At 32.0% G+C, this 13,844-nt stretch overlaps 1 protein-coding gene across 2 annotated transcripts in view; it reads left to right on the forward strand.

Annotated features, from left to right (window-relative positions):
• LOC115890359 overlaps window positions 1-13,844 on the forward strand; it is a 16,464-nt gene continuing 2,620 nt past the window's right edge. Inside the window, exons 1-5 of one of the 2 annotated variants that reach the window (XM_030910564.1) lie at window positions 1-136; window positions 3,634-3,762; window positions 7,971-8,238; window positions 10,563-10,815; window positions 11,515-11,770. In XM_030910564.1, coding sequence (XP_030766424.1) covers window positions 3,702-3,762; window positions 7,971-8,238; window positions 10,563-10,815; window positions 11,515-11,770 — 838 coding nt within the window. In that variant the 5' untranslated portion in view covers window positions 1-136; window positions 3,634-3,701. Of the gene's footprint in view, window positions 137-3,351; window positions 3,763-7,970; window positions 8,239-10,562; window positions 10,816-11,514; window positions 11,771-13,844 lie in introns of those variants that run through there. The other variant, XM_030910563.1, reaches the window with a different exon arrangement.

Consider the following 13,844-nt stretch of genomic DNA (forward strand, 5'->3'; position numbering starts at 1 on the left):
AATCTCAATTCAATAATATACCGAATGATCAAAAAAAAAGTCGTAGTAGTAGGTAATATTGGTTAAATTATATTTATTTGTAGTATAGACTTCTCTATATTGAAACCTTAGATTGAAACACGAATCAGAATAAATAGTAAGTATAAACAAGGATAGTTATCTATATTAAAAAGTCATTATAGTGAATAATCATAATACATTTGTGGACTGTCATACTTCGTATTTCTCATGCTTCCCACGGTGCTTATAATTTTCCAAATAACATGATTTTAGTCTACGTAGATTGCGAAAATTAGAGAGATAAAAGTCATTTTTGTTTGAAGGGGCTTTATAAAAGATAAATATTTAAACTAAATACTATCGCCAAAACAGAAATCTAACTGCATGCAAATTGGGAAAAAAGGGTATGAATAAGTATATGAAAAACTGAAGAAATATTAGATATTCTTATATTCTTTATATGTTTGTTTTTATTAATAATTTATAATTGCAAACTCCTAAGTATAACAGATTAAAAATACAGGGTGTATGTTAAATAAGTGCATTTCAGTGGCATTTTTACAGATATTTTCAACTGAACTGAAATAGTTTAGCCTTAACATTTACTACAGATTCTCTCTGTAAATTTAATGTACTACCTATGTTTCCATATTATCAAGATAACAGCGTTTTTAACTGAAAATAAAAAAAAAAACATAAATAAGTAACCTCATACACGAGCTCTTGGGTCCGAAAATATACCACTCCTAATATGTGGACATATTTAAGACTCACACCCTGTATGTATAGTACCTAGAATATTTTTTAAACACAACTTTAAAGTGAAAACACACCTGTATAGTATAACCAAATAATATTTTAATACCCTTCAACCTTGTTTAACTAAATTAAAAAATGATTATAAAATCTATTTTTGGTATTCCTATCAGGTTTACAAGAATTTTGTAGACACGTATAATACAATAAATACTAACCTGGTCATAGTGTTTTATTCTTAATTATCTATTATGTCCACTGTGTATAGCAATTAACAAACTGGTTTTTAAGTAGATAATTGATTAAAATTAAACTTCCCGCAACATCCAAAAACAAATAAAAAACAACGCCAGGCCACGAACCATTAAGCACTCCACACACTTCAGTTATTTTAGTCGGTTTTAACCGTGCAGCAAAAACGCGCGGAGAGAAAGACCACACACCGTCTTGTTTTGCCCAGTTTATATTATCGATAGATTCAAGAAAGAACTTGCTTTGCAGTAGATTAATTGCTGTAAAAAAGAAAACCCTAAAAGGAAATAGAATTCAAGTTCGAAAAATTGGCATTTTTTGTTGGCAAACAATGTTCGCAAATTAGTTTATTAAAGGAGCTTCCTCGATAATTACCTTTTTTATTTTTTTCCATAGCAACTGTTAAAATTGCCTTATATCTATCAAAAATAGTCGATAAAATACTACTTTAACGGTTTTAAACGTTCTACGTCTTCCGATGCCATCTCTCCATGCCTGTCTGTCTCTCCATGCACCGTCTCCGAGAGATCTTTCCTCCATAAACGTGTCAATCCCTTCCTGCCAACTTCTTCTCGGTCTACCCGGTTTTCTTCTTCCTGCAGGTTTCCAGTTTATAATTTGCTTTGGTATTCTTATTTCTGCTATTCTTTGGACATGCCCGTACCATATGAGTTGACTGTTCTTTATGTCGTCCACTATCGTATGTTTAACTTCCATAATCTCTCTTATGCGTTCGTTAGTTATTCGCTCGAGTCTTGATTTGCCTGCTGATCTTCTCCAAAAATCCATCTCTGTAGTTTCCAGCATTCGTTTTGTTGTTTCCTTAATTGGCCACACTTCACAGCTGTACGTGGTTATTCTCTTTATGATGGTATTTTATATTAGAGTTTTGTTCTTGTTGTTTATGTTTCTGTCCCACAGTATCCCATTCAATACCGTGATAGCATTCCTTCCAAGTTGGTTTCGTTCTTTAATTGCTGTATCCAACAGTCCATCATTTGTGATTTGCATACCCAAATATTTGTATTTTGTGCAGCACTTAATTTTCTTCCCTTCTTCTAGTATTAGATCTTGTTGTTCTACTCCGATACACATATATTCTGTTTTGTTAGTATTGATCTCGAGTCCCCATTTCTGATATTCTTCTATAAGCTTACGTGTCATATAATTTATGTCATCGTAATCTTGTGCTATGATCACCTGATCGTCCGCGAAGCAAAGTGTGTAGAGCCATGTTATCCCCTATGGGTATTCCCATATTTCGACATTTTTGCTTCCAACCTTTGAGAACTTGTTCCAGATATATCTTGAACAGTGTTGGTGAAATACAGCACCCTTGTCTCAGACCTTTGGTTCCATTAAATCCTGTTGTTAACTTTTTGCCGACTTTTATTCTAGTTTTTGTTTGCTTATATAATGATTTTACTGCTTTTATTAGCTCTACATTTATATTGTTTTTTTTCCATAGCTTCCCAAAGTCTCACAAGGGGAACGCTGTCGTATGCCTTCTGCAGGTCCACGAACACAATATGTAGCTCTTGGTTTATATTGCTCTTTTTACTTATTACTTGAATGACTGTAAATAAGTGGTCCACCGTCGATCTTCCGGCTCTAAATCCTGCTTGTTCTTCGGCTTCTATTTCTTGGTATTCGTTTTCGATCCTATTTCTCAAAATTTTTCCATATATTCGACTCACGGTGGCTGTTACTGATATTCCCCTGTAGTTTTCGCACTTAGATTAAATTATGCTTTATTATAATATTTTTTAATTGCTTCGATTTTTGAAATTTTTTGTATTCCTTTTCAGTTATTCAGGATTTAAATGGAAGTAGTTTGGATATGGTGTTTGTCGCCTCAGCCTGAATATCTGTCGGTAATTTACTTATTTCGTTTTGAGCTATTTCTGGCTCAAATACAATCAGCAATAGACACGAAAGAGAATTAAAAAATATTGACTCAAAACTGACAACTAAAGAGACAGCTTTATTTATTTGTCAAATTACATAGAAACCAACGCCAACGCAGCACAATATTTTTTCTACTCGTAATAAATTCCTTGAAATAAGAACTTCTGAATAGTTTTTGAAACGTAACTCGCTATAGAAAAAATATTGTTTTATACACGACGATAAAATTGCATTATCGTCTCCCGAAATCTTTTCGGCCAACGATAAAATACTATTTTATCGTCTTGTATAAAAAATAACTATTATTTTTTCTGAAAACATCCCCTTAAAGAGTCCTGCCCGTTCGGTTAAAACCGTGAAAATTAACCGAAGTGTATGGCGGCCTTTAGAAAATTTTCAAACCATGCATACGTAGAATCCTTGAAAATTCGCTCGGCTTATTGATATTATATCGTTATTTTTATAGCAGTTTATATTTCCCACGACATACAGTAGTACTAGGTACTGCTGTGGTACTGCTTCAAAACAAATCGTACATCACTCATTTTATTGTTAAACAACTACAAAACAACATGGACGCGTTCAGCGCAGAAGAACAAGTTAAATTAAAAGAAATAATTCAAAAACAAAGAATACCGAATTATAGTGTCGAAGTGAAAAAAGTGATGGAAGATGGAGACGGATACCTTGGGGTTTTAACTGGTTTAAATATTTTAGATACAGAGGGTAACAAAAAACTGAGTTTCGCAATAAAAACTGCACCAAAAAGTAAGAAACTACGTGAAATGTTCCCTACTAGAAACACGTTTTTGAGGGAGATATACGTGTATGAGACTTTATTTCCTGGTAAGTGTGTTTTAATTTATTTTATGTTTTGTTTTTGGTGGTAAAAAATATTGAAATGCTCTTGGCCTTGGAGATACTCTTTTTAATTATATATGTTAGTAATTGATAATAAAAATATAATAGTACATAAAATAGATTTAATAAATTAGATTTTTTTTTATTTTTTAATATTGCGAAATATTTTTAAAAATTAATTATTGAGTAAGTAGGAATATAAAATTATACCTTTTGAGACGTATGACCGGAAACTTTAAGTTAGATATCGTGAGTTAGGTACCGGTAGTGCGTTATTATTTTTGTTCATACCGGGTGCATCTCAAAAGTGGCTCACCCCTATAAATTTTTACTTTTTCAGTTAAAAAAAACGAGATTTGGTATGTTAATATATGACATAAATTAGGATTGATTGACGTATTCAATTGTTTTTGGTCATTTCCTGTTTCACCGGAAATGACTACAACTTAAACGGTGAAACAGGAAGTGACATAAAACAATTGAATACGTCAGTTAATCCTAATTTATGTCATGTACTAACATACCATGGTACAAAGTAAACAAGGTATGATCGATAGCGGCTCCAATTTCGTTAAGTTTGCGCATACCACCTGTGACGTCATACGCCATACAAAAAAATATCCATGTTGTTCAATTGCCACTAATAAAAAAAGACCTAAAATAGGGAAGAATTAGGACATAACCCCAAAAGTTATGTTTTGCTAAGTGTTTTGACATCGAGCTTGACATTTGAAAAATTATTTTTACATTTTGACACAATCAAATTTCACAGATGACACGATCTGTTTGACAATTTGAAATTGGCGCGCAGACTTTGCCGACCAATGGTGCCGTTTATCACCTGTGACGTAGTGACCAACCTGCGCAATATCATACCTTGTATTCTTTGTATCAGGCTAACATACCAAATCTCGTTTTTTTTTTATCTGAAAAAATAAAAAGTTATAGCGGTGAGCCACTTTTGAGACGCACCCGGTATAGTTGATCAATTCATTAGAATCACCGTTATACAGGGTGAGTATTAAATAAGCGTATATATTTTCAGTGCTGGTAGATCTCGATAAAATGTTTCTAGACGAAAATCTACCGAAATCTATCACAATTCTTCTATACAGGGTGGCGCACCTCAATCGCTCGGATGATTATACGAAAACGAAAAGATGTAGAAACAATTTTTTATGGATATATGTACAGAAGCAATGTGCATAATTTAAAATTATTTTCAAATATACAGGGTGTGTCAGAACTAAGATCCATACCAAAGTTATATTTTTTCTTATGGAACACCCGGTATTTTATTTCATTTTTGGACTCTTGGGCATAGAATAAGGATTTACTCTAACGATTTAATATGTTTAAATGCTTTGGTTTATGAAATATTTAAAGATATTTAAATATGCATGCTATAATAGAAATAAAGTTTGTCAACACCCTGTACATTACTTTTCAGGGTTAATTCTTGTGCTGACTTTGAAGCCAGAGAAATAAACTTTACTTCCTTAAATTTATACAGAGGCATCAAAAGTTGCTAGCCTATTTTATATATTTATTTTACATAAAAAATTCATTATTTCAAATACAACACTATGTACCTATCTTTTAAAATAAGTCAATAAATAATAAGTAATAGTAGGAGTTATATTGACATCAAAATCAAATTTATCATGTCAAAAAACTCCCAGACACCAATTTTCCTCCAAATATTGATATCACTTCAGAAATTATTTGGAAAAAATCGTAATAAAAAATAAAAATACAACTTCTACACCCTGTATCTCCGAAACTAATAAGCATTTTAAGGCATACATTTATACGAACTTTTTTACTTATTTTTATCTGCAGTATATGCTGCCGAAGTTTCCGAAATACAGTTCGGACCATCCTGTATATAGGAGGTCTTATATCAGCCAAATGGAATAAATTCAATAATTTAGAAACATGTTTTAGTTGGATTTTATACACTGTATACATATGTATATATTTCATAATATTGTCTGTGATGTTGTATTATGTATTATCATTTATATCGGATGTATGATTGCTAAAAACTTATTAGATTTTATCTGTTTAAGACAAATAATCTTTCAAAGAAAACTTAGATACTGATATGGCAATAATTTCTTATAGCAATGATGAATTTCATTTTTTTTATAATGAATTACTCTTATTACTAGCACTTTAATGTTTCTCACGATTACAAAATAACTTATTATACATAAAAATTATATGAAATACGAGTGTATGTTGTTTATTTTGATGTTCTACGTTATATATATTCCAAAGTTAAGATCATGTATACAGGGATCACATCATACATCATACAAAAGAAAACATAGCATCGTGGAGAGATTCCTCACATAAATAAGATAAATTTTTTATATCAACAATAAGGTCTGATACTGCTTTTTTTCGTAGCTACAGGAGCTTAAAGTCTTATTTTTTTTCGATGTATTATAATTTTTTGGGGATAAAAGTTACTAACAGATTCACCAGGGACGTGCATGCAGGGTTATCAGTGGAATATTTTTCTAAAAAAAAGTGTGCCGATTGAAGGGCTATTTGGGTCCCTTTGATGAGATAAATGCAATTTTCTTAATCACAATAAAAAAATTATTTATTTAATTTGTTTTATTATTTAACTTTATTAAAATAAACTGATGTTCAGTGCTATCTACAGCAAATTTAAGAAAAAAAAGAGATAATTATAGAAGGTCTACTTTTTTAAAGATTTAACATCCTGTAAATTTAAAACTATGCATTTCCGCACCCATGATTATAAGACCTCTTTTTCATATACAGGGTGTTTCAAAACAAATGCGAAAAACTTCAGGGGGTGATTCCTTGTTCAAAATAAAGGGTAGTTTGCTTCATAAACGTTGGGTCAAAAGTCAACCATTAGGGAGATATCGCGGTACAAAGATGGCGGAAAAATAATGTTTTTATTTTTTATCTTGAAAACGAAAAGAGATAGACTAATAAAATTTTATGGAAGTATTACTGTTATGAAAACACTCTTTCTGGTAATTTTTTCACTTTTTTAAAATGAGTGGAAGGGGTTGAAATAAACTACCCCTATCATTCTTGTTAACGAAATTTAAAGAAAAATCTTATCAAACACATGCAAAAAAATTAATTTGGATAGTTTAGTTTGTTTAGAAACTTTTTTATCTCTTCTATTTTTTGATAAAACTCACCGATTTGAAATTAAAAAATAAAATGTAAAGCATTACATGTCAGGACAAATAACATTTTCTTATAAAGAATCTAGTGGGCTGCTGTAATTTTTTAGGAAAAAATCTAGTCGGCCGCTGTTACTTTTTAAGATGTTCCTAATATTATTTTATTTGACATTACTCTACTGCAATACGTTATTATCTAGATGATTATTATTATCGTTATTATCACTAGATTCTTAATCTAAAAATGTTTTTTCCTGACATGTAATGCTTTACATTTTATTTTTAATTTCCAATCGGTGAGTTTTATCAAAAAAACACAAGAGGTAAAAAGTTTCTAAACAAACTAAACTATCCAAATTAAAGCATTTGCATGTGTTTGATAAGATTTTTCTTTAAATTTCGTTAACAAGAATGATAGGGGTAGTTTATTTCAACCCCTTCCACTCATTTTAAAAAAGTAAAAAAATTACCTGAAAGTGTGTTTTCATAACAGTAATGCTTCCATAAAATTTCATTAGTCTATCTCTTTTAGTTTTCAAGATAAAAAATAAAAACATTATTTTTCCGCCATTTTTGTACCGCGATATTTCCCTAATGGTTGACTTTTGACCCAACGTTTATAAACCAAACTACCCTTTATTTTGAACAAGGAATCACCCCCTAAAGTTTTTCGCATTTGTTTTGAAACACCCTGTATATGTTTTGATAAAAAATCAATGAGTACTTATTTATCACTTTTGCCAGTTAATGACATGATTTTTTAAATGTTGCAAGAAAAATATGTCGACATCTTTTTAGCATTAAAATATGTAACACTTACAGTAACTGTCAACCTCAAAATTTCAGTCGAATCAGTAAAAGCACCTGGAAATTTTTCTTTACTAAATCGAAAAAAAAACGCGAAATTAACAGCCTGTAGCTACGAAAAAAAGGCAGAATAGGACCTAATGTTGATATAAAAAATAAATCTTATATTTATGTGAGGAAATACCCTGTATAATTTTTTTTCTGTAGAATTTCAAAATTTCCAAGAGCAGTACCACATATCCAAACCTTTCAATTCTACCCCAAAGTACTATGGCTCAAGTAGTGAAGATTTGAATGAAATGATAGTCCTGGAAAACTTAAAGGAGAGCAAGTATAAACTACACACTAGAAGAGAGCCTATGGATTCGCATCACCTCAGCTTAGTTATGGCTGAATATGCCAGACTGCATGCAGTCTCTTTGGCTATGCGTAAACTAGATCCAGAAAAATTTAAAGAACTTTCTGATAAGGTTAAGTGAGTATAATAATAGTTGTTTTTTATACAAGACTATAAAATGGTATTTTATCGTCGTTCGGGGGACGATAATGCAATTTTATCGTCGTGTATAAAACAATATTTTTTTCCATAGCTAGTTACGTTTTAAAAAATATTCAGAAATTATTATTTCAAGGAATTTATTACGAGTAGAAAAAATATTGTGCTGGGTTGGCGTTTTCTATGTAATTTGACAAATAAATAAAGATGTCTCTTTAGTTGTCAGTTTTGAGTCAATATTTTTTAATTCTCTTTCGTGTCGATTGCTGGCTGATTGAATTGGAGCCAGAAATGGCTCAAAATGAAATAAGTAAATTACCAACAGATATTCAGGCTGAGGCGACAAACGCCATATCCTAACTACTTCCATTTAAATCCCGAATAACTTATGAAAAGGAATACAAAAATGTTTAAAAATGGAAGCAATTAAAAAACGTGCGAGAAGAAATAAAGTTTTTAACCTATCCTCGCTGTTAAAGTATCATTTAATATACCTTTGCGATTAAAGTACTATCACAGATTAGGTATCCTATAACTATACAGATAAAAATCTTGTCCCTAATTCGTGGTACGAAAATTGTTTTTTTATGACGATGTGCAAATGAGTCAAATTTCCTGTGCGCAAAAATAAACTCGCGTAAAATAACAATAAACAGCGTAATAGAGATATATCGCTAAACCGAATAGCGTGCATGGACATTAATAAGGCCAGGTGTTATTCTCTTTACGTGAGGTGGTATTAATCTTAGGTATTAACTCTCTTCATTTATAGTTATGGGATCGGAAAGAATTCTGATCGTGTCGCGTCCGCTATTTAAACTTAACCTAACTTTGAATTTGAAACTTTGAAATTGTTTTGTTTACTAGGTATTTTAAAACTAAAGGGCTAAAGTGCTTATTTCCAGTGCTTTATTGTTCAACGTCTGCCAGTGGGTTTAGGGCAACAAGCAACAAATTCTCTTAGAAGGGCTAAGTCGTCATCTGCTGTAAACCTAAGACCTAAGACTCTTTATAGGTTCCTTAGTATTGGAAGAGGTGGAATCCATATTTTAGGCCATATTTATTTAATTAAAACTAATCCCAGCTACTTAAATATCAAATTACCTAATAAAACTAAAGCAATAATTTAAAACAATTCAAACATAACTTAAAATAAAAGATCTCGCCGGCCGGCTCCGGTTGTCAAATACCCGCACATGCCCATTTAAGCAATTTTTAAACGTTATCAGAGGTTATTTAGAAAGAGCGCTTAGTGTAATTGATCCGCAAATTACGTCAGGCGGTAACGTTCTTAGCGGGTGTTGCGTTAAAAATTGAATCGCGCATATCGTAACCATGATAAGGTACGCGCAAGAACAGTTAACCTAATAGGACTGCTCATTCAGCCAAAAGTATCCGCCAGGTGCATGCGAAAACTACTCGCTTTGTGACTTCATTGTAGTCCTTGTCATGGTTATTAGTCCTTATCCGGCAACCAATAATACACACACGTGCATTATTGGTTGCCGAATGCAAAACGTTCATTATTTAGTTTATTTATTTAAACACCTTATATGTATAGAGTATAGGAAATTAACTGTATAAATCGTATTGAATACTCGGATAATGCATTTTTAAGAACAGCAGTTCCCAGCATCATCTTTTGCAAGCATTCTTTTTAGAGTACTTCCATATTTTGCTTTAAAATAATTAATAAACAATATCGTAGGCACTTAGTAAGCACTTTGTCACAATCCACAACACAAAATGAACGTATTTATACACTCTATAGCTCTAAAAACTTTAAAGACACCTTTTTCACATTTAAAATTGACAAAATAATTAACTCAAAATTTCTCAGCTGTTATTTTGATAAGTTTACCATAGGCAACTAGAATACACACTATCATGACAAGGACTACAATGACATCACAACTGTCAGCTGAAGCGCGGGAAGAGGCGAACGTACGTCTTATGAGGATGATCAATCCTATTAGTTTACCGTTCATGAGGTACGCATAAATATTGGATGACGCTATTCGGTTTTCCGATATCTCTCTTATAACTGTGCCGGTCAGGCGCTGTGTACAATTTTAGAGGCCATAAGTGGGCGTGCTATGTGCGCAAACTAGTCACCTAACTAGTGTCCGATTCCGAAAATTGGAACCACAAAGAAAAAACAAAGATTATAATCTGTATAATCTGTGGTACTATTTTATCTACTATTTTTGATAGATATAAGGCAATTTAACAGTTGCTATGGAAAAAAATATATTTTAAAAAGTTGTGTGAGAACTATTATTAAGTTAAAACCTATTTTTTAGATTAAACGTGTTGATGGAGCATGAAATGAAAAAAGACAGACCGATAGACCAAGTTTTTAGTGATAAGAAAGCTAATGTGATGTTTGAGCCAGTGTTTGAAGTACTAAAGGGCCGAGAAAAAGAACTTGAAGCTGTAGAAAAGTTCAGTAAGGACGGTATGAAACTCTTTTTTGAAAGTTATACCGAGGACTCAGGTTTGAAAGTTATTTCTCATTCGGACTGTTGGAGTGCAAATATGTTATTTAAATATGAGGTAATATTTTGTCTCTGCGTATTCTTATTTATCCTTAGAAATTATTTGGAAAAGAAGAAATTAGAAATTAGAAATTGTACTTCAGAAATTATTTGGAAAAAAATCGAAATAAAAATGAAATTTCTACACCCTGTATCTCCGAAACTAAGCATTTTAGGACACATTTATAGGAACTTTTTTACTTATTTTTATCTGCAGAATATGCTGCTAAAGTTTCCGGAATACAGTTCGGACCATCCTGTATACCGTGTGGCGCATCAATACTCGGGACATAGGAAATCCTAAGTAAACTTTAAACATTTCAGATAGTAGAGACCCCTCAGATAATTTTATGCAATAGTTGTATTAGACTTTTTTAAAAAGGCATTAAAGTCGTACTTTCTTCTAGAATTTCGTTTCATTTGGAATCCGCATTTAAATGTTATTTGCAAATCACAACCTTCAAATAACTAAAGTTTTAGAATACGGCCCAGATAAAACAACAATTAAAATTCCAACAAAATGTCATTTTGTCATTGTTAAATTCGATGTCATATTTTAATTACAAGAATATGAAGGTACCTACAAATATATAGTAATTTTGTATAAAATATGATTTTTACTACTTCCGAAAAAGTTACGGTTGTTTGATGACAAAATTATATATTTTATTTGAAACTTTTTTTGAAATTATTGTATTATTTGTTATTTCTATTCCAGGATGAATCGTATCCAACTATTCCAACCAAGGTCTGTCTAATAGACTGGCAACTAGCATCCCTGGCTCCCCCCATTTTTGACATAAGTTACTTCTTCTACATTTGTGCGGGCAAAAAAGACTTAAATAACTATATGCGCTTCTTAAACGTATATCACACAGTATTAGGGGACAGTTTGAAGGATTTTGGACTGGACATTGAAGAAATATACCCGTACGACCGTTTTGAAAGTGACTGGAGGAAACTTTCAAAAATGGGTAAGTTAAACAAATAAAAAAAAATTGTACCTAATATATTATCTTTGTAAACAGGCCACAAAATTAATAAAGAAAACCTGCTTCGTCTATGTCTAAATATACATAAATAGTACTGAGTCTGTGGTTAATTCTTTGGGCAGTTACTTAAGTAGTTTTAATCAAAAAATCTCTAATTGTCTTGTACTATTAACTATACTCGAATTCCAACTATAATTGTGCGTTTAGACTTGAGCACGCACGCACTGATCCTCCGCGAACGCTCAAGTGTAAACGGCTGTGCGCGCACGCTCGCTCTGAATCCGTCTGTGCGCGAGTAGCCGCGAACGTCTGCCATCTGGTGTCGGTTTTTGGTCCGTGCTCAAAGGGATTTTATGTGTGCGCGAACGCTCAGTTTGCACCGGCAATTTGTTTTGTCTGCGTTCGTGCGTGCGTGTGTGATTTTTTTTCGTTTTCTTTATTAAAATTATAAAGTGGATCAATGAATCTTCGTTATTATTAATTGAAGAATATGAAAAGTTGCCTATATTATGGGATGTTAAACATTCTTTGTATTATTAAAAAATAAAAAAAAACGCATGGCAAGACCTTGTAAATAAAATTAATATTGAATATGTCGATATTAATGAAATTGCTATTCTAAAATTTGTATCTTTTGTTCGTAATTTTTGGTGTTATTAAATTTTGTTAATATTCAAAGTCGGGCCTGGTCATTCTTGTAAAGTTTTTGAACTGATCATAGCCCTCCTCAGACACTAAGTTGTTGCAGTAAATTATATCGATTTCTAAAAATTTGGGTTTGGCACCAGCGACGATGTTTTCGATTTTTCTCCTTTAATAATTAAGCTGTGCATAAGAATCACTGCAGCCTCGACTATTTCTTGGTCGTCCATTATTTTCGCCAACACAACTCTGCTGTGCGCGCACAAATGGATCACTTCATTCGCCGAAAAATAAGTTTTTAATTTGAACGGAGCCGAGAGCGCGAACGAATACCGTGCGCGCACGCTCAGCTCGTGCTCAAGTCTAAACGCACCATAAGCTTGACCGAAACAGCGTTGCCTTTTAGATATTCTCTTTTAATCAAAAGATATTAACAAACAAAAATAAATTAATTATAAATATATAAACAGTTATTATTTACATCAACAAAACTCACCGTCTTAACATCGTTTAAGGGACATAAAGGTCCATTACTACGCTTTCCCGTTCAAAATATTCTAATAAAGTTGCGATGAGTTTTTTACGGCTATTCTTGTACACTTCGCGCTAAAAAAGGTTCTAAAAAGAACAATATTCGACTGCAAGGTCTGCTAGTAAACATTTCCAAGCTTAAAATATCACAACCATAGACTTAAAATAAAATATAGACTACACTATTTACATCTCAACGCGGTCAAACAAGCTTTTTTGTACACATGTTTACTTCTGGGTACAGTCGACCGAGCCTTCCTCATCCAGCCTATGTTGTCACGTCTTTAATATTATCAATATTTTTTTTCTTGTTATACACATATATTGAGATATTAATACTACAGTTTAATAAAGTAGGTTTTAATATTCCATAGATGTATTAAATAGTCCTTATACTACTAAATTATAAGTCGGATACTGTTTAATAAGGATAAGTTCTTTACAATATGACAACACCGATTAGAAGCGAGGGAGCCTATTCATTCAATTATTACCTTGTAGTACGTGTCGCACGTGTGCGGTAAAGCTTTGTTGCCGCTATCTCCCCGGCTGTATTAACGCATCTTCTTAGCTTGTACTGCTTAAGTGTTTATTTTATTGACTTTTTCTGTTGAAGAACTATAAAATATGGTTTGCCAGTGCCAAATTTGCAAGAAATTTGACTTAAATAATCCATTTAAGTCTTGAAACGACTTTTGACCGGTAGGCAACTCTCAATTTACCCATTGGAAGTCAGTGGCGTTGTTGTAGAAAGGCGCTTATTTAGATAATATTTTAGTAAAATGTAAAATCTGAATTTTTTCTCTTACATTATTTACTTACTTACATTGTAACAAAATCATAATTATAACCCTGTTCATAATTAATAATGTTTTTATTAAAA

The sequence above is a fragment of the Sitophilus oryzae genome, unplaced genomic scaffold (assembly GCF_002938485.1).
Source record: "Sitophilus oryzae breed Bouriz unplaced genomic scaffold, Soryzae_2.0 scaffold_863_pilon_pilon, whole genome shotgun sequence".
NCBI classification, from domain to species: Eukaryota; Metazoa; Arthropoda; class Insecta; order Coleoptera; family Curculionidae; genus Sitophilus; species Sitophilus oryzae.